This window comes from Talpa occidentalis, unplaced genomic scaffold (assembly GCF_014898055.3).
Source record: "Talpa occidentalis isolate TD23 unplaced genomic scaffold, MPIMG_talOcc4v2.1 talOcc4.4, whole genome shotgun sequence".
Lineage (NCBI taxonomy): Eukaryota > Metazoa > Chordata > Mammalia > Eulipotyphla > Talpidae > Talpa > Talpa occidentalis.
Window position 1 is genome coordinate 119,844,007 of NW_023604295.1, and position 21,827 is coordinate 119,865,833.

A 21,827-nucleotide genomic window follows, 5' to 3' on the forward strand; every position below is an offset into this window, starting at 1 on the left:
TTACCACCTAGACCCAGGCCTGCTCAGTTCCAAGGGCCCACTCGCTTAGACCTAGAGTTGCACAGGGCACAACCTGCACTGGCCTACAACCTGCCCCCTACACAACCTGTAGCAGTGCACAACCCACAGTGGTATCACCTGTCCCAGTGCACAACCAGTCTTTTCACTGAAATTACTCTTTGCATTTTTTGTTCTAATTAAAACCTAGCTGCTTCCTGAGATCCTTTTCTCCTACAGCCTGCTCAAGCAGAGTTGTTTTCCTTTAGGCCCAGTCTCTCTGGGTCTGGAGGTCAGGTAGGTGTCTTCCTTACCCCTCTTTGCTGAATTCAGACACCTGTAGCTTCTCTTCCCTAAAAACTCCAACTCCTTTAAGGCACCTGCTGTCAGACTGCTCCATGTCTGCTGTCATTTCCCGCCCATGGAAGAGTTAAGCAAACTTATCTGTTCTTTTTCTTTACCACTAGTCATGCTTCACTCTTTAAATTAAGACTTTTTAAAAATGCCTAAAAGATAAGAACTATTTTCATTTTAAGATAACCATAGTAACATTTCACTTTTCTCTGTCTCTTAAATGTTTTTCTACACATTTTACAGAAATGTAACACATTTCTACAGAAATGTCACATTTCTCTAATTATTTTCTAAGAATACATTTTTATAATTGGTTCTTTTGTAACAGAAAAGCCCCATGTTGCACTTAGTTAATATGTCCCTTCAGTCTTACATAGTATGAAACAATTCTTCCTCTTTCTTGTTTAAAAAACCAGGTCATTTGTTTTGTTGAATTCCCCCCCTTTTCTATTTATATCCTATGGTATGATTACCTTGAACATGTTCATCTGGCCCATATATTTCTTGTAGGTTATTAGATTGAGAGCCTTGATAAGTATAAAGAATACTTCCTAGGTGATTCTGTGCACTTCCTATGATATCTTGCCCGCGTATCTCTCTTTGATAAGATTGATCAGTGTATTCAGGTGCTATCAGCCTCACTCATCTATCGTATGCTTACTCATTAGGCTTTTTCTTTAATGTTTTTAACAGCCATTGATAGTACTTGTCTAGACTTAGGTTTCTTTGGGGGCTGCAAAATGGTTATCTTGTAATTCTATCATCCCTTCTTCTTTGAATAGCTAGAATTCTTCTAGAAAAGTCTTTCCCATCAACCATTTGGGGCAGAAATCATATAGTCTATGAATTTTATGGGCTTTATAGTTTTTATAATCATATTGTCTCTTTCCAACTTCTATGCCACACTCCTTTGATTGTATCTCAGTTTTATAGCATTTTTCACCTTATATTATTCCATTGCTGCATCATTCAGCTTGACTCGCAGATTAGAGATGTCTATACATTTTTTTTACTTATTTATAAGTTTTCTGTATCTGTAATTCTGTTGGTTGATTTTTATGTCCAAATATGCCAGCCTATGCCTAGTTTCTTCCTATTTAATTCTTTTTACATGTAATCAAGGTAATCAAGAGTGCATTGAATTTTTTCAAAATCTTGCTAATATAATTAAAAGTTTGATGTATATTAATTTGTTGGTATTTAATTTTTCCTTGTTTAGGTTCGTAATGTTCTTAACGATGCAGTGGACTTGCTGGAATTCCGTGATAGAGTCATTAAAGCATCTTTGAACTATGCACATTTAGTTGTTTCAACATCTCTTCAATGTTATGTGTTCTCGTAAGCATCTTGCATTTCTTAAAAATCAAGATTTTTGTGTGTGATGAGAAATTTATTTTCAAGCTTTCACATCAATGTATTTTGGTTTAAGCTTTCTCCAAAACCTCACCTGTACTCAATTTACTCCCAACCAAGAAGTGACAAAAAGCTGATATGACAGTGAAAATAGATCTAATAAGTTTATGCATCAAAGGTTAATAATCATTTATATAATAGAAAATACCTTGTCTGGTGTTTACTGTTAATATGTTATGCTCACAGTTTTCTAAGGAATTTAATATAATTTGATTTCAAAGCCAGAGAAGATTAGAAGTGACTGATAAATGATGGAAAAGGGAGCACCACTGGGCCTCCTGGTGGCGCAAGGGGTTAAGCACCACACTGTGAAGCTGTCCACAGCCTTTGCAGCATGAGTTCAATCCCTGGCCGGCCAGAGAGAAACCCACATGGAACAGCAGACCTCTCCTGACTTGCCCCCTGCTCCTCTCAGCAGTGTATTTCAGTCTGCCTGTTCTGTTCCCCACTCTGTCTCTGGTGAATCCTTTCACCCCCTGCACCTCTGGCCTGTACCCCAGTTCTTGTATGCATGAATAAATAAATCTTTTTTAAAAAGTTGGAATTAGCGCTAAAAAAAAAAATAAGGAGCACCACTAAGCCAACTACCTGACAACAGGTGGAAAGCTATTCAGTAAGGACACAGCCTGCATCCTATAGCCCAGGGGAATCATAGGTGTTCATGTGGGTAACCCAGGGCTGTCCAGAAGTGGTGAAAGAAAATATACTCAGTATACCTTATATTGGAAAGCAGGGAATAAGCCAACACATCCAAGAAACTTGCACCTAAAACCTTAAAAACATGGAATTTTTAAAGGGCAATTCAATGTGTGCTGACAAATGTTGAACAACTGGCTTTTGAGAAACAAACTTAATTTTCAGCGTTTGCTGATTTTATGATTTAAATACTTCTACCATAACAAATTACAATGTAAATTATCTCAAGAGCGTGGAGATAATTGAATGAAGTCCTGGAAATGATATGGTTAGAATATTTATTATAGAATGTGAGAAATCTCACAGTTAGTACACATGAATGTTTGAATAATTTTCCTGGAGTTAGGAAAAAAGAGAAGATTTCTTCAATTTAGGGTTTATTTGTTTGCTTGAAGAAAGGTAGAGCTCTTAACTGCCTTAAATGAGCCATTGCCTATTATAGTCTATTATTGTGACACAATGCTTGAATCTGAAGGATTAGTATCTTTAGGTGTTACTTGTATTGAAGAGATTGCTTTTTTAAATATTTACCATAAGTTTAACAACTTTAAATTATTCTATCACTCTTTTCTCACACTCACTAATCTGTTCCAAAATATGATTGCTTATTTCTGATGTAACCTTACCCTTCCCTCTCTTCTTGTCAAGACATTTACAAAGGTATAAAATATTTATTAATGTGAATGAAATACCAGTGAGCAGTTGTGGGAATGAGATAGTAATGAGAACTGTCATCAGAACATATATATATATTTTTAAAGATTTATTTATTTAGTCATACAGGAGCTGGGTTGTAGGCCAGGGGGGTGAGAGGATTCACCAGAGATAGAGTGGGGAGCAGAACAGGCAGATCTACTGAAATATACTGCTGAGGGGAGCAGCGAGCGAGATGAGAGGTCTGCTGTGCCATGTGGGTCACTTCCCTGGCAGGGGATGGAACTCATGCTGCAGTAGTTGCACATTGCTTCATAATGTTGATGCTTAACCCCTTGCACCACCAGCAAGCCCCAAAACATATTTCATTAATTTTAATAACCTACTAGTATTTTGACTAGCAACAGTTATTTATTGAGCACTATTATGCAGTTTTTATGCTAATGATCTGTTTTACCCCTGTGTGTTGGTGCTGTTGTTATTCCCATTTTACAAGATGAAGATACTGAAGAACCCAGAGGCCAACTAGTAATTAGCTTCAAGTCTAAATCACTTCTTTACTAAAGCAAAAGTTGGGATCAATAATGCTGCCTCTTTTTAAGTAATATAAATATAATTTTAAAAACAAACATGAAGCAGTATACACTTTTATATGAAAATAAGTTCCCAAAAAAGGAAATAATATATAAGCAAGTCTATGTTAAATTTTCACTTGTTTTTTCCGATAATACTTTAGAAAATATTCTTGTTCTATTAAACATTATAGTTAAGGGATTTTATATTACCATGGCATGTATAATTAAGGAGTCATTAAAAAAAATCTCATAATCACTGTTCTTATCAACTCTCTAGACAAAGAGTGAAGGTTAATTCTCATGACTGCATAAATGAAGCTGCCTGTGATATTTTTTATAAAATACCAAAGCATATATCTTCATCATACATATCAACCCAGTGTTCTAATTATTAGTAACGCCTTATTTGGAGTTATGTTTTATGCATGCATTTACTTACTGAAATGAGTATCAGACTGTATTAGCCAAGATTAGTTTTCCACTGTTGTGCCGAGCTTACTGCTCTCTTCCCCTCTTCTGTCTTCTGAATCTGAACATGAGATTTAATCAGACTTGAAGAATTGGTTCTATGAAAGTAACTGAGAGAGATTCAAAATATATAGGAGTAATAAAACATTTTAAACTGTGAAAAAACTGATTATTTAGGGATGAGTTTTCAGTTTATCAGTGCTCTCTTCTCATCCCTTTGTTTGAATTATATTACACTACAAAAACTAAAAGAGTTATTTGTTCATTTATTAATCCATCTATTCAGCAAGCATGGTCATAGCTTACATGTATATAGCATTTTATAGTTTACAGAATGCTTTGCAGAAATCTTTTCATTCAGCCCAACAATAATATTAGGAGACTTGTAGGGGAAATAGTCATGTTCATCATGTTATTGTTAAAGTTTCTGTATTTTCAATGTCTTCTATGGATAGGCAGTTAGGTAGATACTTTGGTAAGTCACCACTATTTCCATTTTACAAATCAGAAAACTGAGACTAAGAAGGTTAAGCTTAAGGACATAAAGCCAGATTTCTAATCCTCATCTGTCTAACCAGACAGAAATCTATCCTTTTTTCACTATGGCATGCTGCTACAATTTTTCAGGTAAGAAATATTAGATTGTCCAAATGGAAGAGCTAATCAGTGATAGACCTTGGACTTACACTTAGGACTCCTTGATTTACATACTGTGATACCTATATTAAAAATTGAATGCTGGTGTGCCAGGTGCTGGAACACAGTGTCTGCTTCCTAATGAGGGATCCAGACATACAAGTGAATAGGTTCAAAATAATATACCAAGTGCCATAATAGAAATATATACAAAGTTGCTGAGAAATGGTATACTTTATTTAAAATGAGTACCTATTTATTTATTTTAAAGTATTTGGTATTTCAAATATTGATACATATCCATTTTATTTCTGTTTTAGTACGAAGAACTGGAATACACCACTTATATTTGATCTCAAAGAAGGAACTGTTAGTTTAATTCTGCAGGCAGAAAGGTAATTTATCACTTTTGACTACTGAATTTGGGGTTAAAATATCTCAAATTGTTAGAAAGTACTCTTTAAAGCATGCTGTTTACTCAGTCGTACATTAGTCATTTGGAATCAATCTATTTCTACTATTATTTTGAAAGAAAAAAGGGAAGAGAATAAGCTCTCAGATGAGTGGTTCTGAAAGTTTTTGGCCTCAGAATTTCTTTACATTGTTAAAATAAATATTATATATAGATTGTATATTTATAAGTATTTACTATATTCAAGTTTTTGAGAAATTTTAAGAGGTACTAATTTAAGATGATGAGAATAAATGTATTACAAGTAAACATCAGAGCAATGATATGAGAATGAGTGTGAAATAAGCAAATTACTATGAAATTGTTTTGATATCATGGTCAAAAACCATATCTGTTGTATTCTATTCTGCTTTTTTATTCTGTTAAATGTTGGTTTATGCTCAATGATTTTCTGAGCCACTGCTAGTCTATGACCTTCGGTGTATAAAGGACCACAAAACTCCCAACTGATAAACTAGAATAAAAATTGGAATAGCTATTACCCACACTTTCCATGAAACAATCTATCAAAGCTCCAACCTAATAAAACCTGGAATAAAGTATGAGACTGTATAAGCAACAGTTACCTAAAATAGTTGCTCATAAAATCTTTCCACCAAAACCATGTGTTTTATTCCTCATCCCTTTACTCACCACCTAAGCAGCTCTTGATTGTGTTATCAGGTTTTCTAGCCCACAACCTTTTATAAATAGCAGACCAGAAAAGGAAGGGTGCTGGTAGACTGTTAGAGGCTGGCACAATGACAGGAAGAAAAGTGACTGACTGGCAAGGAATCTTAGCGAAAAGTAGAAGTGCAGAACTGTGTGTGTAGTTGAGCATAATTATTCCGAGGTACCAACAGATTTGCATGAGTATCAAAGCCACTCACTATCAGTTAAATAGCTATAAAAGTATATAGTTAACATATTGATGACCTTGAATAATAAAGAAAATAATTGTTATTTTATATTATACAAACTTTGTATTATCTAATATTGAAATTGATACATGATTTATTTACTTATATCACATCTTTTTAAAACAAAAGGACACTGTTGCTGCTTAAAGGGTAAGATATAAGCGATCTAAAAATTGTACTATTGAAATTCTTTTTACATTAATCATTCCAATAAATGTTTTTATACATTGTTTATAAATGTATTTATTGACTATACGTTAATTGCATACATGATTAGGTATTTAAAGGATATTTTACTTACTACCTGTTGCTGGTCCGATTTGTTCATTTAGAAATATTTGTCCCTTGAAACATGGTATTTGCTTAAAGGAGGTTAAAAGCTATTTTGTTTTGTTTAGAAGAGAGAATAGTTTTAATACTGAGATGAAATAATGTCACCTTATTAAAATTAGCAAATAATGTTCTTATACACTAATGTGTGTGTGCCGAACCCTTCAGTTAAATGAGCTACGTGTGTTATTAAGGAATAATGGTACTTATTATATACTGACATTTCACTAGTTTTGGTGTTTGTTTCCATAGTAAGAAGGAACAACTAGCAATTCCTGATTCAAGAAGTAATTCTGAATCAAGGATATTAAGACATTCAGCATAGATTTTAAAAACTAATAAAGTGTTTAGCACTGAAGAAACAGGCACTCCAATGTAGCAATTGTGTGAGTGTAAATCAATATGACATTTCAAAGGTGAGTTTAATATAAAAATTTAAAAAATATATGCCCTTTCATTCAATAATTGCCATTCAGAAGTTATACTAAGGATATAATGAAGGTAGACACACAGAGATACATATATACTTTAGACATATCTTTGAAGGATGGATAATTTGAAATGAAATGTCCATCAGGAGTGAGTTAATTAAGTTAAATTATAGTATATCCATACCTTGTCTGCCATGAGTTGTCTCTGTGGATATAGGATTGCAAGAGAGTTTTTGCTATTTCTTCTGTTTGGATTGTTTTTTCAAGTTCATAAATGTTCAAAGGAAAAAAAACCCATAAAATATTTATATTTTGATTTAATAAAAAACAGAACACTTTGCTTTAAAATATATCTGTTAACACAAGTGAATTTCCTTTTTTTTCTATTTTTTTATTTTTTATTTTTTTTTAAGATTTATTTATTTATTTATTTATATAAGCCCTGGGTACAGTCAGAAGCGCGGGAGGGTGAGAGAATTCACCAGAGCCAGAGTGGGGAACAGAACAGGCAGACTTGATGAAATACACTGCTGAGGGGAGCAGCGGGTATGGCAGGAGAGGTCTGTTGCGCCATGGGACCCTCACCAGCGGCCGGGGATTGAACGGACGCTGCAGAGGCTGCGGGCAGCTTCGCAGCCCAGCACTCAACCGCTGCACCACCAGGGGAGGCCCTATTTTTTATTTTTTAAATTAATTTATTTTTATTTTTTACATCACTGTTCATTTTTAAACAATATTTGCTTCCCCCTCCATCCCCTCAGGTGTAGTCCCCATAGAGTTTCCTTCACCAATGCACCCATGCACCATCAGTCCCTTGTGTTTCTCCCTCCTCCTCCTGTGCAGGATGTCTCTGATTTATAATTGTCCAGTTTTGCTTGTTGTGTTTTGTACTGTTACTATTTTTTTACACTGATGTCTTATTTGGTTCCTCTATATTCCTGCTGTAAGTGAAACCATCCGATATTTTTCTTATTCCTTCTGGCTTATTTCACTGAGCATAATTCCTTCTAGTTCCATCCACGTTGCTGCGAATGGCATGAGTTTATCTTTTTTGATTGTTGAATAATACTCCATTGTGTACACATGCCACATCTTCTTGATCTAGTCATCTATTTTTGGGCATTTGGGTTGTTTCCAGGTTTTACCTATTGTAAATAGTGCTGCAATAAACATAGGGGTACAGGTGTTCTTTTGAATCAATGTTTCTGTGTCCTTTGGGTAGATCCCTAGGAGTGGAATTGACAGGTCCTATAGTCACTCCATTTTTAGTAGATTGAGGAACCTCCAGACAGCTCTCCATAGTGGTTGGACCAGTTTGCACTCCCACCAGCAATGCAGGAGAGTTCCTTTTTCACCACATCCTTGCCAACATTTGTTGCTTGTTTTTTTGATATGTGCCATTCTTACTGGTATAAGGTGTATCTCAATGTGGTTTTAATTTGCATTTCCCTGATTATAAGGGATGTTGAACATTTTTTCATATGCCTGTTGGCCATTTGCATTTCCTCTTTGGAGAAATGTCTTTTAAGTTCTTCTGCCCATTTCTTGACTGGATTGTTTTTCTGTTTTTGTGGAGTCGTAACACAAGTGAATTTCTGATATGAAAATGTGGTTTTATATATGAGTACATTTGATGATCATATTATTTTAAAGTCAAAACATCTTATTTTAATAAATGCTGACCATGAGGTTAGTTTTTTGAGTCATTTATACTTTTTGAACTTTAATCAGCATTTAACTTCATCTTTAATGTAACCTTTAATTGTGAAATATATATTAGCATTATCTAGGAAATAAATAACATCTGGCACTAATGTCACCAAATTGTAAATGGTAAGAGTTTCTTATTGCCTTTTTATAGAGACATGCTTCTCTAGGAAAGAAAGTAAATGACAAGCATAAGGTAAAAGGAGTCAGAATTTTATTATATTGAATCATGATTATGGGCACTTTCATGTTTCTTCTCCTACTTCCATTAAAAAAAGCAATTAGCAAAACAAGCAATGCTAGGTTGTTTTTTTATTTCATTCTTTATATGTATGTATTTTATTATTTTAGTTGTAAGCTATGTTTTTCTAGAGGAAAAGCTATTCTCTAAATAAAAGGGAGAATATATTGAAGTCTCATTTGCAAATATATTTTTGCTCTTTATTTTTCAGACATTTTCTTCTTGTAGATGGTAGTGGTATCTATTTATATTCTTATGAAGGGCGTTTCATTTCTTCTCCAAAGTTTCCTGGAATGAGAACAGATATTTTGAATGCACAAACTGTGTCTCTGAGTAATGATACCATAGCAATAAAAGATAAAGCCGATGAAAAAAGTAAGTACATTTTTATAATTTTCTATGTCAAATTTGTATGAAATTTTACACTAAATTTTTTTTAAAGATTTATTTATTTATGGATACAAGAGCTGGGTGTAGGCCAGAGGTGCGGGGAGTGTGAGAGGATTCACCAGACAGAGTGGGGAGCAGAACAGGCAGATTGACTGAAACACACTGCTGAGGGGAACAGCGAGTAAGACAGGAGAGGTCTGCAGTACCACGTGGATTAGCTCCCTAGCCGGGGATCTAACTCTTGCTGCAGTGGCTGCAGGTAGCTTCATAGTGCTGAGACTTAACCCCTTGCACCACCAGGGAGGTCCAACGCTGCAAAATTTTTTATGAATTAATTTTCCTTTTCCCATTTGAAAGAATTATGAGCTTCCTAATTTGTTGTAAGCATGAATTAATTGAAGAACTATAGTTGGCACATTCTATCCAATTGATGGAACGAATAGATATTGTCATAATATCAAAGCTATGTGGTAAGGGGGTATCTTGATATATTTGGTTACTGTTGGTAGAGTTCAAAATCAAGTTTGTGAGACTTGAAAATGCACATTAATTTTTAAATTTATGAATCTAAGTTTATTCATAAAATATTCCCTTTTTCTTCATTTGGTAATATAGTGAATATTGTGCATCATTGTACTGTTTATTTTCCACATATTTGTTTTAAATGCTATTTTTTAAAAAGATTTATTTATTTATTTATTTATTTATACAAGAACCAGGGTACAGGCCAGATGTGCGGGAGGGTGAGAGGATTCACCAGAGACAGAGCGGGGAACAGAACAGGCAGACTGATGAAATACACTGCTGAGGGGAGCAGTGGGCGAGAGAGGAAAGGTCTGTCGTGCCATGTGGGACCCTCGCAGGCTGGCCGGGATCGAACTGGCACTGCAGAAGCTGCGGACAGCTTCACAGTGCTGCGCTTAGCTGCCTGCGCCACCAGGGGAGGCCCTTAAATGCTATTTTAAATTAATGATTAGGAGAATATTATGTATAATTTTAAATTTCACATGAAATCCTAGACCAAATTAATATATGTAAATATAAGTATGTCAGGTGTTTTGGAATTCCATAATAGAGTGATACCATTTTATGAATGCATTGCTATATCAAAATTCATTTAACCAAAAAATATTATACTTAACAGTTAAACTTAATACTTATATATGCCTAGTACTTTTCTAACAGTTGAGGATGTAATAGTCACCAGGACAGATGAATAAACAAGCAAATATGTAATAGTCAGCTGTGAAGAAAATAAGGTAGAGTGAGGGAATAGAGAATGGAGGGGGTATGGGAGAATGGAGGGGGGACAGGATAATGGAGGGGGACAGGAGAATGGAGGGGGACAGGAGAATGGAGGGGGAACAGGAGAATGGAGGGGGACAGGAGAATGACCACATGACAAGCAAGTACATGGGTTCTGTGGTAGGATGAGCAGCCTATAAAAGGAACTGCCAAAGGGCCCTGGGACCAGGTCAACATGAACTGGGCAGAAAGTAGTGAGAGTGGAGGACAGAGAGAGAGAGAAGCAGGAATCAGATCATGCGAGCTTTTGGCCATGTGGCTATGAGGCAATGAGAGCTCCACAAGCCAAGAGTTCTGTTTTGGTCATGATAAGTTTAAATGCTTAGACATCCAAGCAGTGGTGGGGAGGGAATAAAATAGGATTTTATTTTCTGACCTCAAGTCTAGGGGTCAGAAGAGAGTTGAGGACTAGAAATATAAATGTGGGAGTTATGGAGGGTACAGATGGAGCCATGACACTGAAATCACCCAGGAAGTGATAAAGACAGAGTACCAAAGATTGAGCATTATAATTTAGAGGTGGGTAAGAGGAGGAGGAGTCAGTGACATAAGGTGAGTTATCCTTAAACTCCAGTGGAAACATATTAAATACTTGTTTTTCTCTGATAATATATAGTGCTAAAAACATTGCCCATTACTGTGACATGTTACCGAAAAAAATCCTTCCCTGACTTTAATTGTGTTAGTGTATGCCATGGAAGATCTAGTTCAGGAGCTAGGAAACTGTCTACCTTTTGAGTTTCCAGTATTTTCAGATAGCATGGTTTCTCATATTCATAGTAAACACAGTTTTCCTAAATAGAGCTCTTCTATCTTTCATGCCTTAGACCTTCTCTGAGAGAGGACATTTGTTTATAAAAGATCTATCTGGCTGAAAAAAGGAAAAGAGAGTGAAATAAAATATTATCTAGATAAACAGATTTAAGATGACTGAGTAATTGCTAGTAATAATAATTTGGAAGTCAGATTTTTGTCTTCAGTGAGCTTGAAAATCCCAATGATTATTATGAATTGCCTATACTTTTCTTACCACCATATATTTTAAATGGGTTTAATAAAGTTTATGTTCCTAGCTGAATATACCTTACTTTAAAATTTTTTATAATTCTTTACATCTGAAGCATATTTTTCTTTTTTTTATCTTCCCATATTTTTTAAAGCCTTTGATAATTCTGTGCTGACAGAGGTCCAGAGAATTAAATTTCTCATGAGAATTATGCTAATTCTACTGAATGTACTAATACACTAATGTTTTCTTTTTTTTTCCCACCAAGTAATCTTCCTCTTTGAGGCATCAACTGGAAAACCATTAGGTGATGGAAAACTTCTTTCTCATAAGGTATTGGACATTAGTTATTTCTAATGTAAACTGTCCCTACCTAATTTCATATAAAAATTAATGTTTTCACTTAATGAAAGCATTTTGCCTAGAAATGTCACAGTTAAAGACTAAGCACTAGTAAACATCAAAATAGAAAGATGTATATGCAAATTAATTAGCTAAAGGGTGTGACTTACATGTCTATTGTCCATACTCTTTACTGCTTTTCAATAAAATGTTGATGAAACTTTCCGAAACGCTCAGTAAATAAAAATGTATTTTTATATATTGAAATATTTTGCAGTTTTCTCAGTGTCAGTGTTTTCTTTACATTTTAGGACTATATTTAAACTGAGAATAAATCTATAATGTATGAAAAGATTCTGAATTGTGGCTGTTGGCTTCTGATTTTTAGCCATCAAATAAACAAAAGGGGACAATTTATTGAGTTACCCTTCTAGTAAGTGATATGTAAAGGTCTAAAGATGCTTTTAACTTTATTATTCAATGCTGCCAGTCGAGTGTGATTCTGTATTTTGTTTTCTTTTTGAATTATTTTAAAATTGAATGTTACAAGTCCTCCCCGGTGGCGCAGCGGTTGAGCGCTGGGTTGCTAAGCTGCCCTTCAGCCTCTGCAGCGCTGGTTTGATCCCCAGCTGCTCCCCGGCCACCAGAGGAGGGTCCCACATGGCGCGCAGACCTCTCCTGCTCCCCTCAGCAGTGTACTTCGGTCCTTCTGCCTGTTCTGCTCCCTGCTCTGGCTCTGGTGAATTCTCTCACCCTCCTGCGGGCTTCTGACTGTATCCAGTGCTTGTATAAAATAAATAAATAAATCTTCAAAAAAAAAAAAAAGATTAAAAAAAAATTTTCTTAAAAAAAAAAAATGAATGTTACATTCCCATGGTTCAGAAAGCAAAGAGTATAAAAAAAAGTATATAGTGAAAAAGTCTCTGTCCTATGCCTGTTCTTCAACACTTTTGTTTCTTTCCTCCAAAAAGTATCACTGCTCTTAATCTTATATATTCTTTAGGAGATTTTTGATGCATATGTAAACAAAACTGATAGGTTCTTCTCTTCCTCTTCTACAAAAATGTAACATATAACTCTGCTCCTTGCTTTTCTCACAACACATTCTAGAGATCTTCCATATCAGTACATAAGGACTCCCCAACCTCTCCACCCCCACCATGGTATAACATTTTATGGATATATCAGAATTGACTTAATCTGTACCCAAATGAGGCATCTTTAAGTGTTTCCAGTCTTTTGCTGTTAAAATAGTTCCAAGATATTTTCTTACACAATGTGTTAGTGTATCTGTGGTATAAATTTTGGAAGTATTGTTGCTGGGTGGAAGGATAAGAGCTTTTGTAATTTTAGTAAGTATTGTCAAGTTACCTTACAAAGTGACTATATCAATTTATGTTCTCACAACTAATTTGTTGCCTGTTTCCCTATACTTTCTCCCTTATAATCATTTTATTTATTTATTTTTTTAATTTAAATTTTATTTTTATATTCCCATACAATTACAACCCCCTTATTTTGACCCCAAGCCCTCCTTTCCCCACCCTCCTAACCCCCATAGAGTGTCTCTGGTTCATAGTTATTTGTTGATGTTGATATTTTCTTTCTTATAGTTATTCTTTTTCCTGGTCCCTTCTTTAAGTTTTCTAGATTCCTGCTATGAGTGAGACCATCCAGTATTTTTCTTTTTCTTTCTGGCTTATTTCACTGAGCATGATCCCTTCCAGTGCCATCCATGTTGCTGCAAATTGCATGTGTTTATCTTTTTTGAATGCTGAGTAATATTCCATGGTATATATGTACCACATCTTCTTGATCCAGTCATCTATTTTTGGGCATTTGGGTTGTTTCCAAAGCTTAGCTATTGTAAACAGTGCTTCTATAAACATAGGGGTGCAGGTGCTCTTTGGAATTGATGTTTCTGTGTCCTCTGGGTAAATACCTAGGAGTGGAATTGCTGGATCATATGGAAGCTCTATGTTTAGTAGGTCAAGAAATCTCCACACAGCTCTCCATAGTGTTTGGACCAGTCCTTATAATCATTTTTAATCAAGAATATATAAGCAGATTTTTTTTCTTTTCAGCAGGACCAAGTATATTAAGAGGAAGTAAGTTTCTCAGTTTTTCAAATTACAGTTATTATTTTGTTAGTAGGATTGAAATGAGAGTCATTTAATAAAGTTTAGTAAATGGTTCTGTTAATGTGATACTTCTTTTTCCAGAACACTTTTCCTAAGTATACAAAAAATTCCAACCTCATTATTGTAAGAATGGCAGTGACTTCCTCATCACACCTCACTCAATTTCATAGAACATTTATCTCTCTTTATCTTATATATATAGAAATTTTAGCATTCTATAAAATAATAGAAAAAAATTAATGTACTTTGTTTTATACACAAAGAAACTAAACCTCAAGACTTACCCAAATGAATAGTGGAACCAAAATAAGAATTTAAGTCTCTCTCTCTTTTTTTAAAGATTTATTTTATTTTATTTTATTTTAAGATTTATTTATTTATTTATTTATACAAGCACCGGGTACAGTCAGAAGTGCGGGAGGGTGAGAGAATTCACCAGAGCCAGAGTGGGGAACAGAACAGGCAGACTGATGAAATACACTGCTGAGGGGAGCAGCGGGCGCACCAGGAGAGGTCTGCGCGCCACGTGGGACCCTCGCCAGCGGCCGGGGATCGAACCAGCACTGCAGAGGCTGCGGGCAGTTTTGCAGCCCAGCCCTCAACCACTGTGCCAGCAGGGGAGGCCCTAAAGATTTATTTTTTATTTATACAATAGCTGGGGTACAGGCCAGAGGCACGGGAGTGTGAGAGGATTCACCAGAGGCAGAGCGGGGAGCAGAACAGGCAGACAGATAAAAAGCACTGCTGAGGGGAGTACCTGGCGAGACAGGAGAGGTCTGCGCACCATGTGGGCATCTCCCTGACCAGCTGGGAATCGAACCCGTGCTGCAAAGGCTGTGGACAGCTTCACAGCACTGTGCTCAACCCTCTGCACCAGCGAGGAGGCCCTCAAATCTCTCTCTTTTTAAAGAAAAATTAAGTAGCGTGGAGACAGGGATGAAGGTTCTAATAAATATGAAACTGCTTTCATATCCTGCTACAAAGAATGACCCAGGAGGAATAGGAAAAAAGTGTACACAGTTGGTGTGTACAAGAGCAAAAGTGGGTTTAAAATTATTTAATAGGCGGGCCTCCCCGGTGGCATAGTGGTTGAGCGCTGGCTTGCGAAGCTGCCTGCAGCCTCTGCAGCACTGGTTTGATCCCCGGCTGCTCTCAGGCCACCGGAGGAGGGTCCCACATGGCGAGCAGACCTCTCCTGCCACCCGCTACTCCCCTCAGCATGTACTTCGGTCCTTCTGCCTGTTCTGCTCCCCGCTCTTGCTCTGGTGAATTCTCTCACCTTCCCTGCGCTTCTGGCTGTACCCAGTGCTTGTATAAATAAATAAATAAATAAAATTATTTAATAGGGACATTTTATCACTATAAGCAGAAGAGTGAGATTTGATCTTTAAATAAAGAAATGTTCTTATAATTAAATAATTTAAGTGATCTGATGTCAAACACTAAAACTAATCCAGTGTTTTCATTTTTTTTAAATTACAGAATGAAATTTTGGAAATTGCACTGGATCAAAAAGGACTTACCAATGATAGAAAAATTGCTTTTATTGATAAAAATAGAGATCTCTATATCACCTCAGTAAAACGGTTTGGGAAGGAAGAACAAATTATCAAACTTGGTAAAATAATTTTAATACATTTTAAATTGTAATAACTTTAAATTTTCTTAGTTCATCCTTTCTATCATATATTCAATATCTTGCTTCCTTGAATGTATCAATAGTAAGTTCGTCTCATAACATTTCCTCTTAGTTATTTAACTCCATTTTAATAGTTACTCTTCAGCTGCTACAGCTAAACTGGCATTGAAAGATTTGCATTATATTAAAAATATAATGGCTCAAGGTAGAATATTCAAATATTTCTATAAGTTCATATGCAAACTTTTTATGTTTTTACCATTATATAGTCAGAAAATAATATCATACCTGTCAGAAATTAGATGGGCTCTTGTATGTCAGCTGATTTCAAAGATATATTTTTAATACTTAATATAGTGGAACTAATAGGACTTTAATGCTTTTTTAAACAAAGGAACAATGGTGCATACCTTGGCATGGAGCGATACATGCAATATCCTTTGTGGACTTCAGGATACTCGATTTACTGTGTGGTATTACCCCAACACGGTTTATGTGGACAGAGACATTTTGCCTAAAACACTATATGAGAGGGATGCAAGGTAATATCTTACTGCATGGAATTCTGTTTATTGTGGTAAATAAAACAATGCTCTGGTTTTGCCTTTAAATTCAATCCTGCAGGATAGTCTTTCACTTTCTTGCTCACTTTAAATACATTGTTTAGTTGATGCTAGCTTGAGATTTAAATGATGCCATCAAGTTGTGATTGTTGTATAATATGAATTATTTGTTCCTTATATGAATATAATTTTCAAGGTTAATGTTACTTAATGGTAACTCAGGTTTTTTTTTTTTAATGTCATTTAGTGATTTTAATATAGGCACTTAATATTTTTCAGTGATGTCTCCAACCTTGTGATAGTCTTTACTCCATCCCAGATTGTGACTGATCTTAAGGCTTTCAGGAATGTCTGTGTCTCTACAATTGAATTTCTAAATTAATGTTAAGATTAAAAAATACTTATAAGGTTACTAAAAAGTTTAATTTTGTATGCATTGGAAAATCAAATAAAATTCATATTTCTAAATTTTCTAAGAAATAGGGCATCTCCTACTCATGACAAATAGGACTGTGAATGCTTCTCAATTACAAATCTTAGCTTAATTTTCAAATCTGAGTTCATTTTCAATTTTCAAGTTCATAACCTTAGCAAAACCAGAAGTGTCATTTTATATATTTAAACTAATTAGAAGTTAGTCTTTTCATTTAAAGTGTACATCTGTGAACACTGATGCAAAAATCCTCAATAAAATTTTAGGTATCAGAATCCAACAATGTATCCATAAGATACTTCACCACAACCAAGTAGGATTCATTCCAGGGACACAAGGATGGTTCAACATCCGAAAATCAATCAACGTTATCCAAAACATCAACAAAAAGAAATATAAAAACCATATGATAATATCAATAGATGCTGAGAAAGCTTTCGACAAAGTGCAACACCCATTCATGATAAAAGCCCTTGAAATTCTTGGGAAACAAGGGACATACCTCAACATCATAAAGGCCATATGTGACAAGCCAACAGCCAGTATCATTCTCAATGGTGAAAAGCTGAAAGCATTTCCATTAAGATCTGGAACAAGACAGGGATGTCCACTGTCACCACTGCTTTTCAATATAATACTGGAAGTCCTAGCCAGAGCAATAAGACAAGAGAAAGACATACAAGGAATCCAAATAGGAAAAGAAGAAGTCAAACTATGACTATTTGCAGATGATATGATAATATACATAGAGAACCCCAGAAACTCCACAGAAAAACTAATTCAACTCATCAATCAGTTCAGTAAAGTGGCAGGATACAAAATCAACATGCAAAAGCCAGTAGCCTTCCTATACACAAACAATAAATCTGAAGAAGAAGAAATCAAAAAAACCATCCCTTTTATTATTGAAACAAAAAAAAATCAAATACTTGGGAATAAATCTAACAAAAGAGGTAAAGGACCTATACAAAGAAAACTATAAAACATTGTTAAAAGAAATAGAAGAAGACACAAAGAAATGGAAAGACATCCCCTGCTCATGGATTGGAAGAATAAACATTATTAAAATGGCCATCCTACCAAAAGCAATATACAGATTCAATGCTATTCCAATCAAAATTTCAATGTCGTTCTTCAAAGAAATAGAACAATTATTGATGAAATTCATATGGAATCACTAAAAACCCTGAATAGCCAAAGCTCTCCTGAAAAAAAAAAGAAGGGAATGCAGGCATCACATTCCCAGACTTCAAACTATACTACAAAGCCATAATCATCAAAACTGCATGGTATTGGAACAAGAACAGACACACAGACCAATGGAATCGAATAGAAAATCCAGAAATAAACCCACAGATTTATGGTCAACTAATCTTTGACAAAGGAGAAAAGAATATGCATTAGAGCAAAGAAAGCTTGTTCAATAAATGGTGCTGGGAAAACTGGGTCGCTGCATGCAAAAGAATGAAGCTTGACCACTACCTCACACCATACACAAAAATCAACTCAAAATGGATTAAAGAACTAGACATAAGACCTGAAACCATAAAATACATAGAAGGAAATAGAGGCGAAATACTACGTGATATGCACATCAAAGACATCTTTACAGACACATCACCCAAAACAGTGATAGTGAAGGCAAAGATAAACAGCTGGGACTACATCAAATTAAAGAGCTTCTGCACAGCAAAAGAGACAATAACAAAAACAAAGAGAAACCCCACCAACTGGGAGAACATTTTTGCACACAACACTAATGATAAAGGACTGATCACAAAAATCTACAAAGAGCTGATGAGACTCACCACAAACAAAGAAAATAATCCAGTCAAAAAATGGACAGAAGAGCTAAAAAGAAACTTCTCTGAAGAGGAAATGCAAATGGCCAACAGGCAAATGAAAAAATGTTCAACATCACTTGCAATCAGGGAAATGCAAATCAAAACTACAATGAGATACCATCTTACACCAGTGAGAATGGCACATATTAAAAAAACTAGCAACAACAAATGTTGGTGAGGTTGTGGAGAAAAAGGAACTCTCCTGCACTGCTGGTGGGAGTGCAAACTGGTCCAACCACTATGGAGAGCTGTGTGGAGATTTCTTGACCTACTAAACATAGAGCTTCCATATGATCCAGCAATTCCACTCCTAGGTATTTACCCAAAGGACACAGAAACATCAATTCCAAAGAGCACCTGCACCCCTATGTTTATAGCAGCACTGTTTACAATAGCTAAGCTTTGGAAACAACCCAAATGCCCAAAAATAGATGACTGGATCAAGAAGATGTGGTACATATATACCATGGAATATTACTCAGCATTCAAAAAAGATAAACACATGCAATTTGCAGCAACATGGATGGCACTGGAAGGGATCATGCTCAGTGAAATAAGCCAGAAAGAAAAAGAAAAATACTGGATGGTCTCACTCATAGCAGGAATCTAGAAAACTTAAAGAAGGGACCAGGAAAAAGAATAACTATAAGAAAGAAAATATCAACATCAACAAACAACTATGAACCAGAGACACTCTATGGGGGCTGGGGGGTGGGGAAAGGAGGGCTTGGGGTCAAAATAAGGGGGTTGTAATTGTATGGGGAATATAAAAAATAAAATTTAAATAAAATGTGAAAAAAAATAAAGTGTACATCTGTTTATGAGAAAATAATCTTGAAATTCAGTTTAATTTTTAAGTTTATACTTTTCTGCTTTTAAAAGCTGATGCTAAATGATGTAATTATTTGTGTGATATACCTTAGATTTAGAAAAAAAGTTCATTTCAAATACTTTAGAGAAAAGTTCCCAAATATTAATGACTTTTTGCTACTTTTAAACTGTGTTTTTGCTCCAAGTCTACATAGCAATGTAGAGTCAGATGTTTATGTGTATATATACATTCTCCCCAGTATTAACTTTTTAGGGGGTGCATTTTGTAGGTTGGAGAATTCATTTGCATATCAGGGGTCACTCTCCAAAAGAACTTGGGAAACTATGAAATATTTTGTTCATAATATAAATTGCACTTTGCTTTATTCCACAGTGAATTTAGTAAAAATCCTCATATTGTGAGTTTTGTTGGAAATCAAGTAACTATCAGGAGATCTGATGGCTCACTGGTTCACATCAGCATATCACCATACCCTGCTATTCTCCATGAGTATGTGAGCAGTTCAAAATGGGAAGACGCTGTGAGACTTTGTCGCTTTGTCAAGGTGCTTTACATTTCAGGTCCATAGCGGTGTATATATTGTGTTGTAGTTTACGCAGTGTCTTTGTGCAAGGTGAGAAATAATAGCTAAGACTGGAAAACTTGCAGATGGAATTATGTCTTTTCTTAACAAGTAAAGATGTGTGATCCGGGGACAAATATTGCTATGTGATTTACTCTCTGAAGAAGGTATAATTTAAATGGATAATTTTTCCATACTAATATAGATAAAAATCTTCTGTGGAGCTTTTTAAAGTCACGTTTCCCAAGTTCTACCCGCCACGGAGATTCTAATTTATTGGATCTGGATAAGACAGGGGCATATTTTATAAGTTCCTCAGTTATTTGTACAGCTAAGGTTAATAAACTTCTTTCAGTCAGCATTTCCAGCTTGGTTGAATCCCGTATTTTTCAAACATGTTTGAACTCTTTTTTACATTGGTCGACATCCCTTAGAATACACTTTGGGAAAACAACTTGTAGATGTTTTTTCCTTCCAATGGTTGTTTGTGACAATCTGCTGTAATAGCATTGTCTCAATACCTTACCATTCCTCTGGTTCCCTGTAAGTTACATTCTTTGACATCACATCGAAAAGATAGGGTTTATAACTAAGTTATCTTAAAAGTTGTTAGCTTAGGGCCTCCCTGGTAGCACAGTGGGTTGAGCGCAGCACTGTGAAGCTGTCTGCAACCTTTGCAGTGTAGGTTCAAGCCCTACTGGCTGGGGAGATACCCACATGGCACGGCAGACCTCTCTTGTCTCACCCGCTGTTCCCCTCAGTGGTGCTTTCGGTCTGTCTGCCTATTCTGCTCCCACTCTGTCTATGGTGAATCCTCTCACACTCCTGTGCCTCTGGCCTGTACCCCAGCTCTTGTATAAATAAAAAATAAAATCTTTAAGAAAAAAATTATAAGCTTAGAAATAAATCTTTGATAAATAAAAATGAAAATTTTCAAAACCTTATTTTGTTGAATATCCAATGTATATATTTTTAATTTTTTTTACATCACTGTTCATTTTTAAACAATATTTGCTTCCCCCACCCTCCAGTTGTAGTCCCCATAGAGTTTCCTTCACCAATGCACCCGTGTACCATCACCTCAGTCCCCTGTGCTCCTCCCTCCTTCCCTCTGATCCCTCTCCCTCCTCCTCCCCTGCAGTATGTCTCTGATTTATAATTGTCCATTTTTGCTTTGTTGTGTTTTGTACTGTTATTATTTTTTTTACACTGATGTATTATTTGGTTCCTCTATATTCCTGCTATAAGTGAAACCATCCGATATTTTTCTTATTCCTTCTGGCTTATTTCACTGAGCATAATTCCTTCTAGTTCCATCCACGTTGCTGCGAATGGCATGAGTTTATCTTTTTTGATTGCTGAATAATATTCCATTGTGTACATATGCCACATCTTCTTGATCTAGTCATCTATTTTTGGGCATTTGGGTTGTTTCCAGGTTTTACCTATTGTAAATAGTGCTGCAATAAACACAGGGGTATAGGTGTTCTTTTGAATCAATGTTTTTGTGTCCTTTGGGTAGATCCCTAGGAGTGGAATTGACAAGTCATTTAGTTGCTCCATTTTTAGTAGACTGAGGAACCTCCAGACAGCTCTCCATAGTGGTTGGACCAGTTTGCATTCCCACTACATCCTTGCCAACATTGTTGCTTGTTTTTTTGATATGTGCCAAAACCTTATTTTTTGATGATTTTATCTATTTTCTTCCATTTTTATTTACATATTTTTACATCATTGTTCATTATTTTACAATGTTTAATTTCTCGTCTCAGGTGTTGTCCCCATAAAATTACTATATCCAAGACACCGTGAACCGTCACCATCGTCTCTTGTGCTCTTCCCTCCCGTTTTTACCTCTTTCTTCCCCTCCTACCCTACTGAATTTATAGTTTGCCTG

At 35.5% G+C, this 21,827-nt stretch overlaps 1 protein-coding gene across 3 annotated transcripts in view; it reads left to right on the top strand.

Annotated features, from left to right (window-relative positions):
* Positions 1-21,827, top strand: part of IFT80 (intraflagellar transport 80) — a 102,080-nt gene that overhangs the window by 64,036 nt on the left and 16,217 nt on the right. For all 3 annotated transcript variants that reach the window (XM_054700968.1, XM_054700969.1, XM_037526207.2), the window contains 7 exons: positions 1,571-1,689; positions 5,114-5,188; positions 9,085-9,248; positions 11,843-11,907; positions 15,540-15,675; positions 16,091-16,238; positions 19,741-19,912. In XM_054700968.1, coding sequence (XP_054556943.1) covers positions 1,571-1,689; positions 5,114-5,188; positions 9,085-9,248; positions 11,843-11,907; positions 15,540-15,675; positions 16,091-16,238; positions 19,741-19,912 — 879 coding nt within the window. The remainder of the gene's footprint in view (positions 1-1,570; positions 1,690-5,113; positions 5,189-9,084; positions 9,249-11,842; positions 11,908-15,539; positions 15,676-16,090; positions 16,239-19,740; positions 19,913-21,827) is intronic.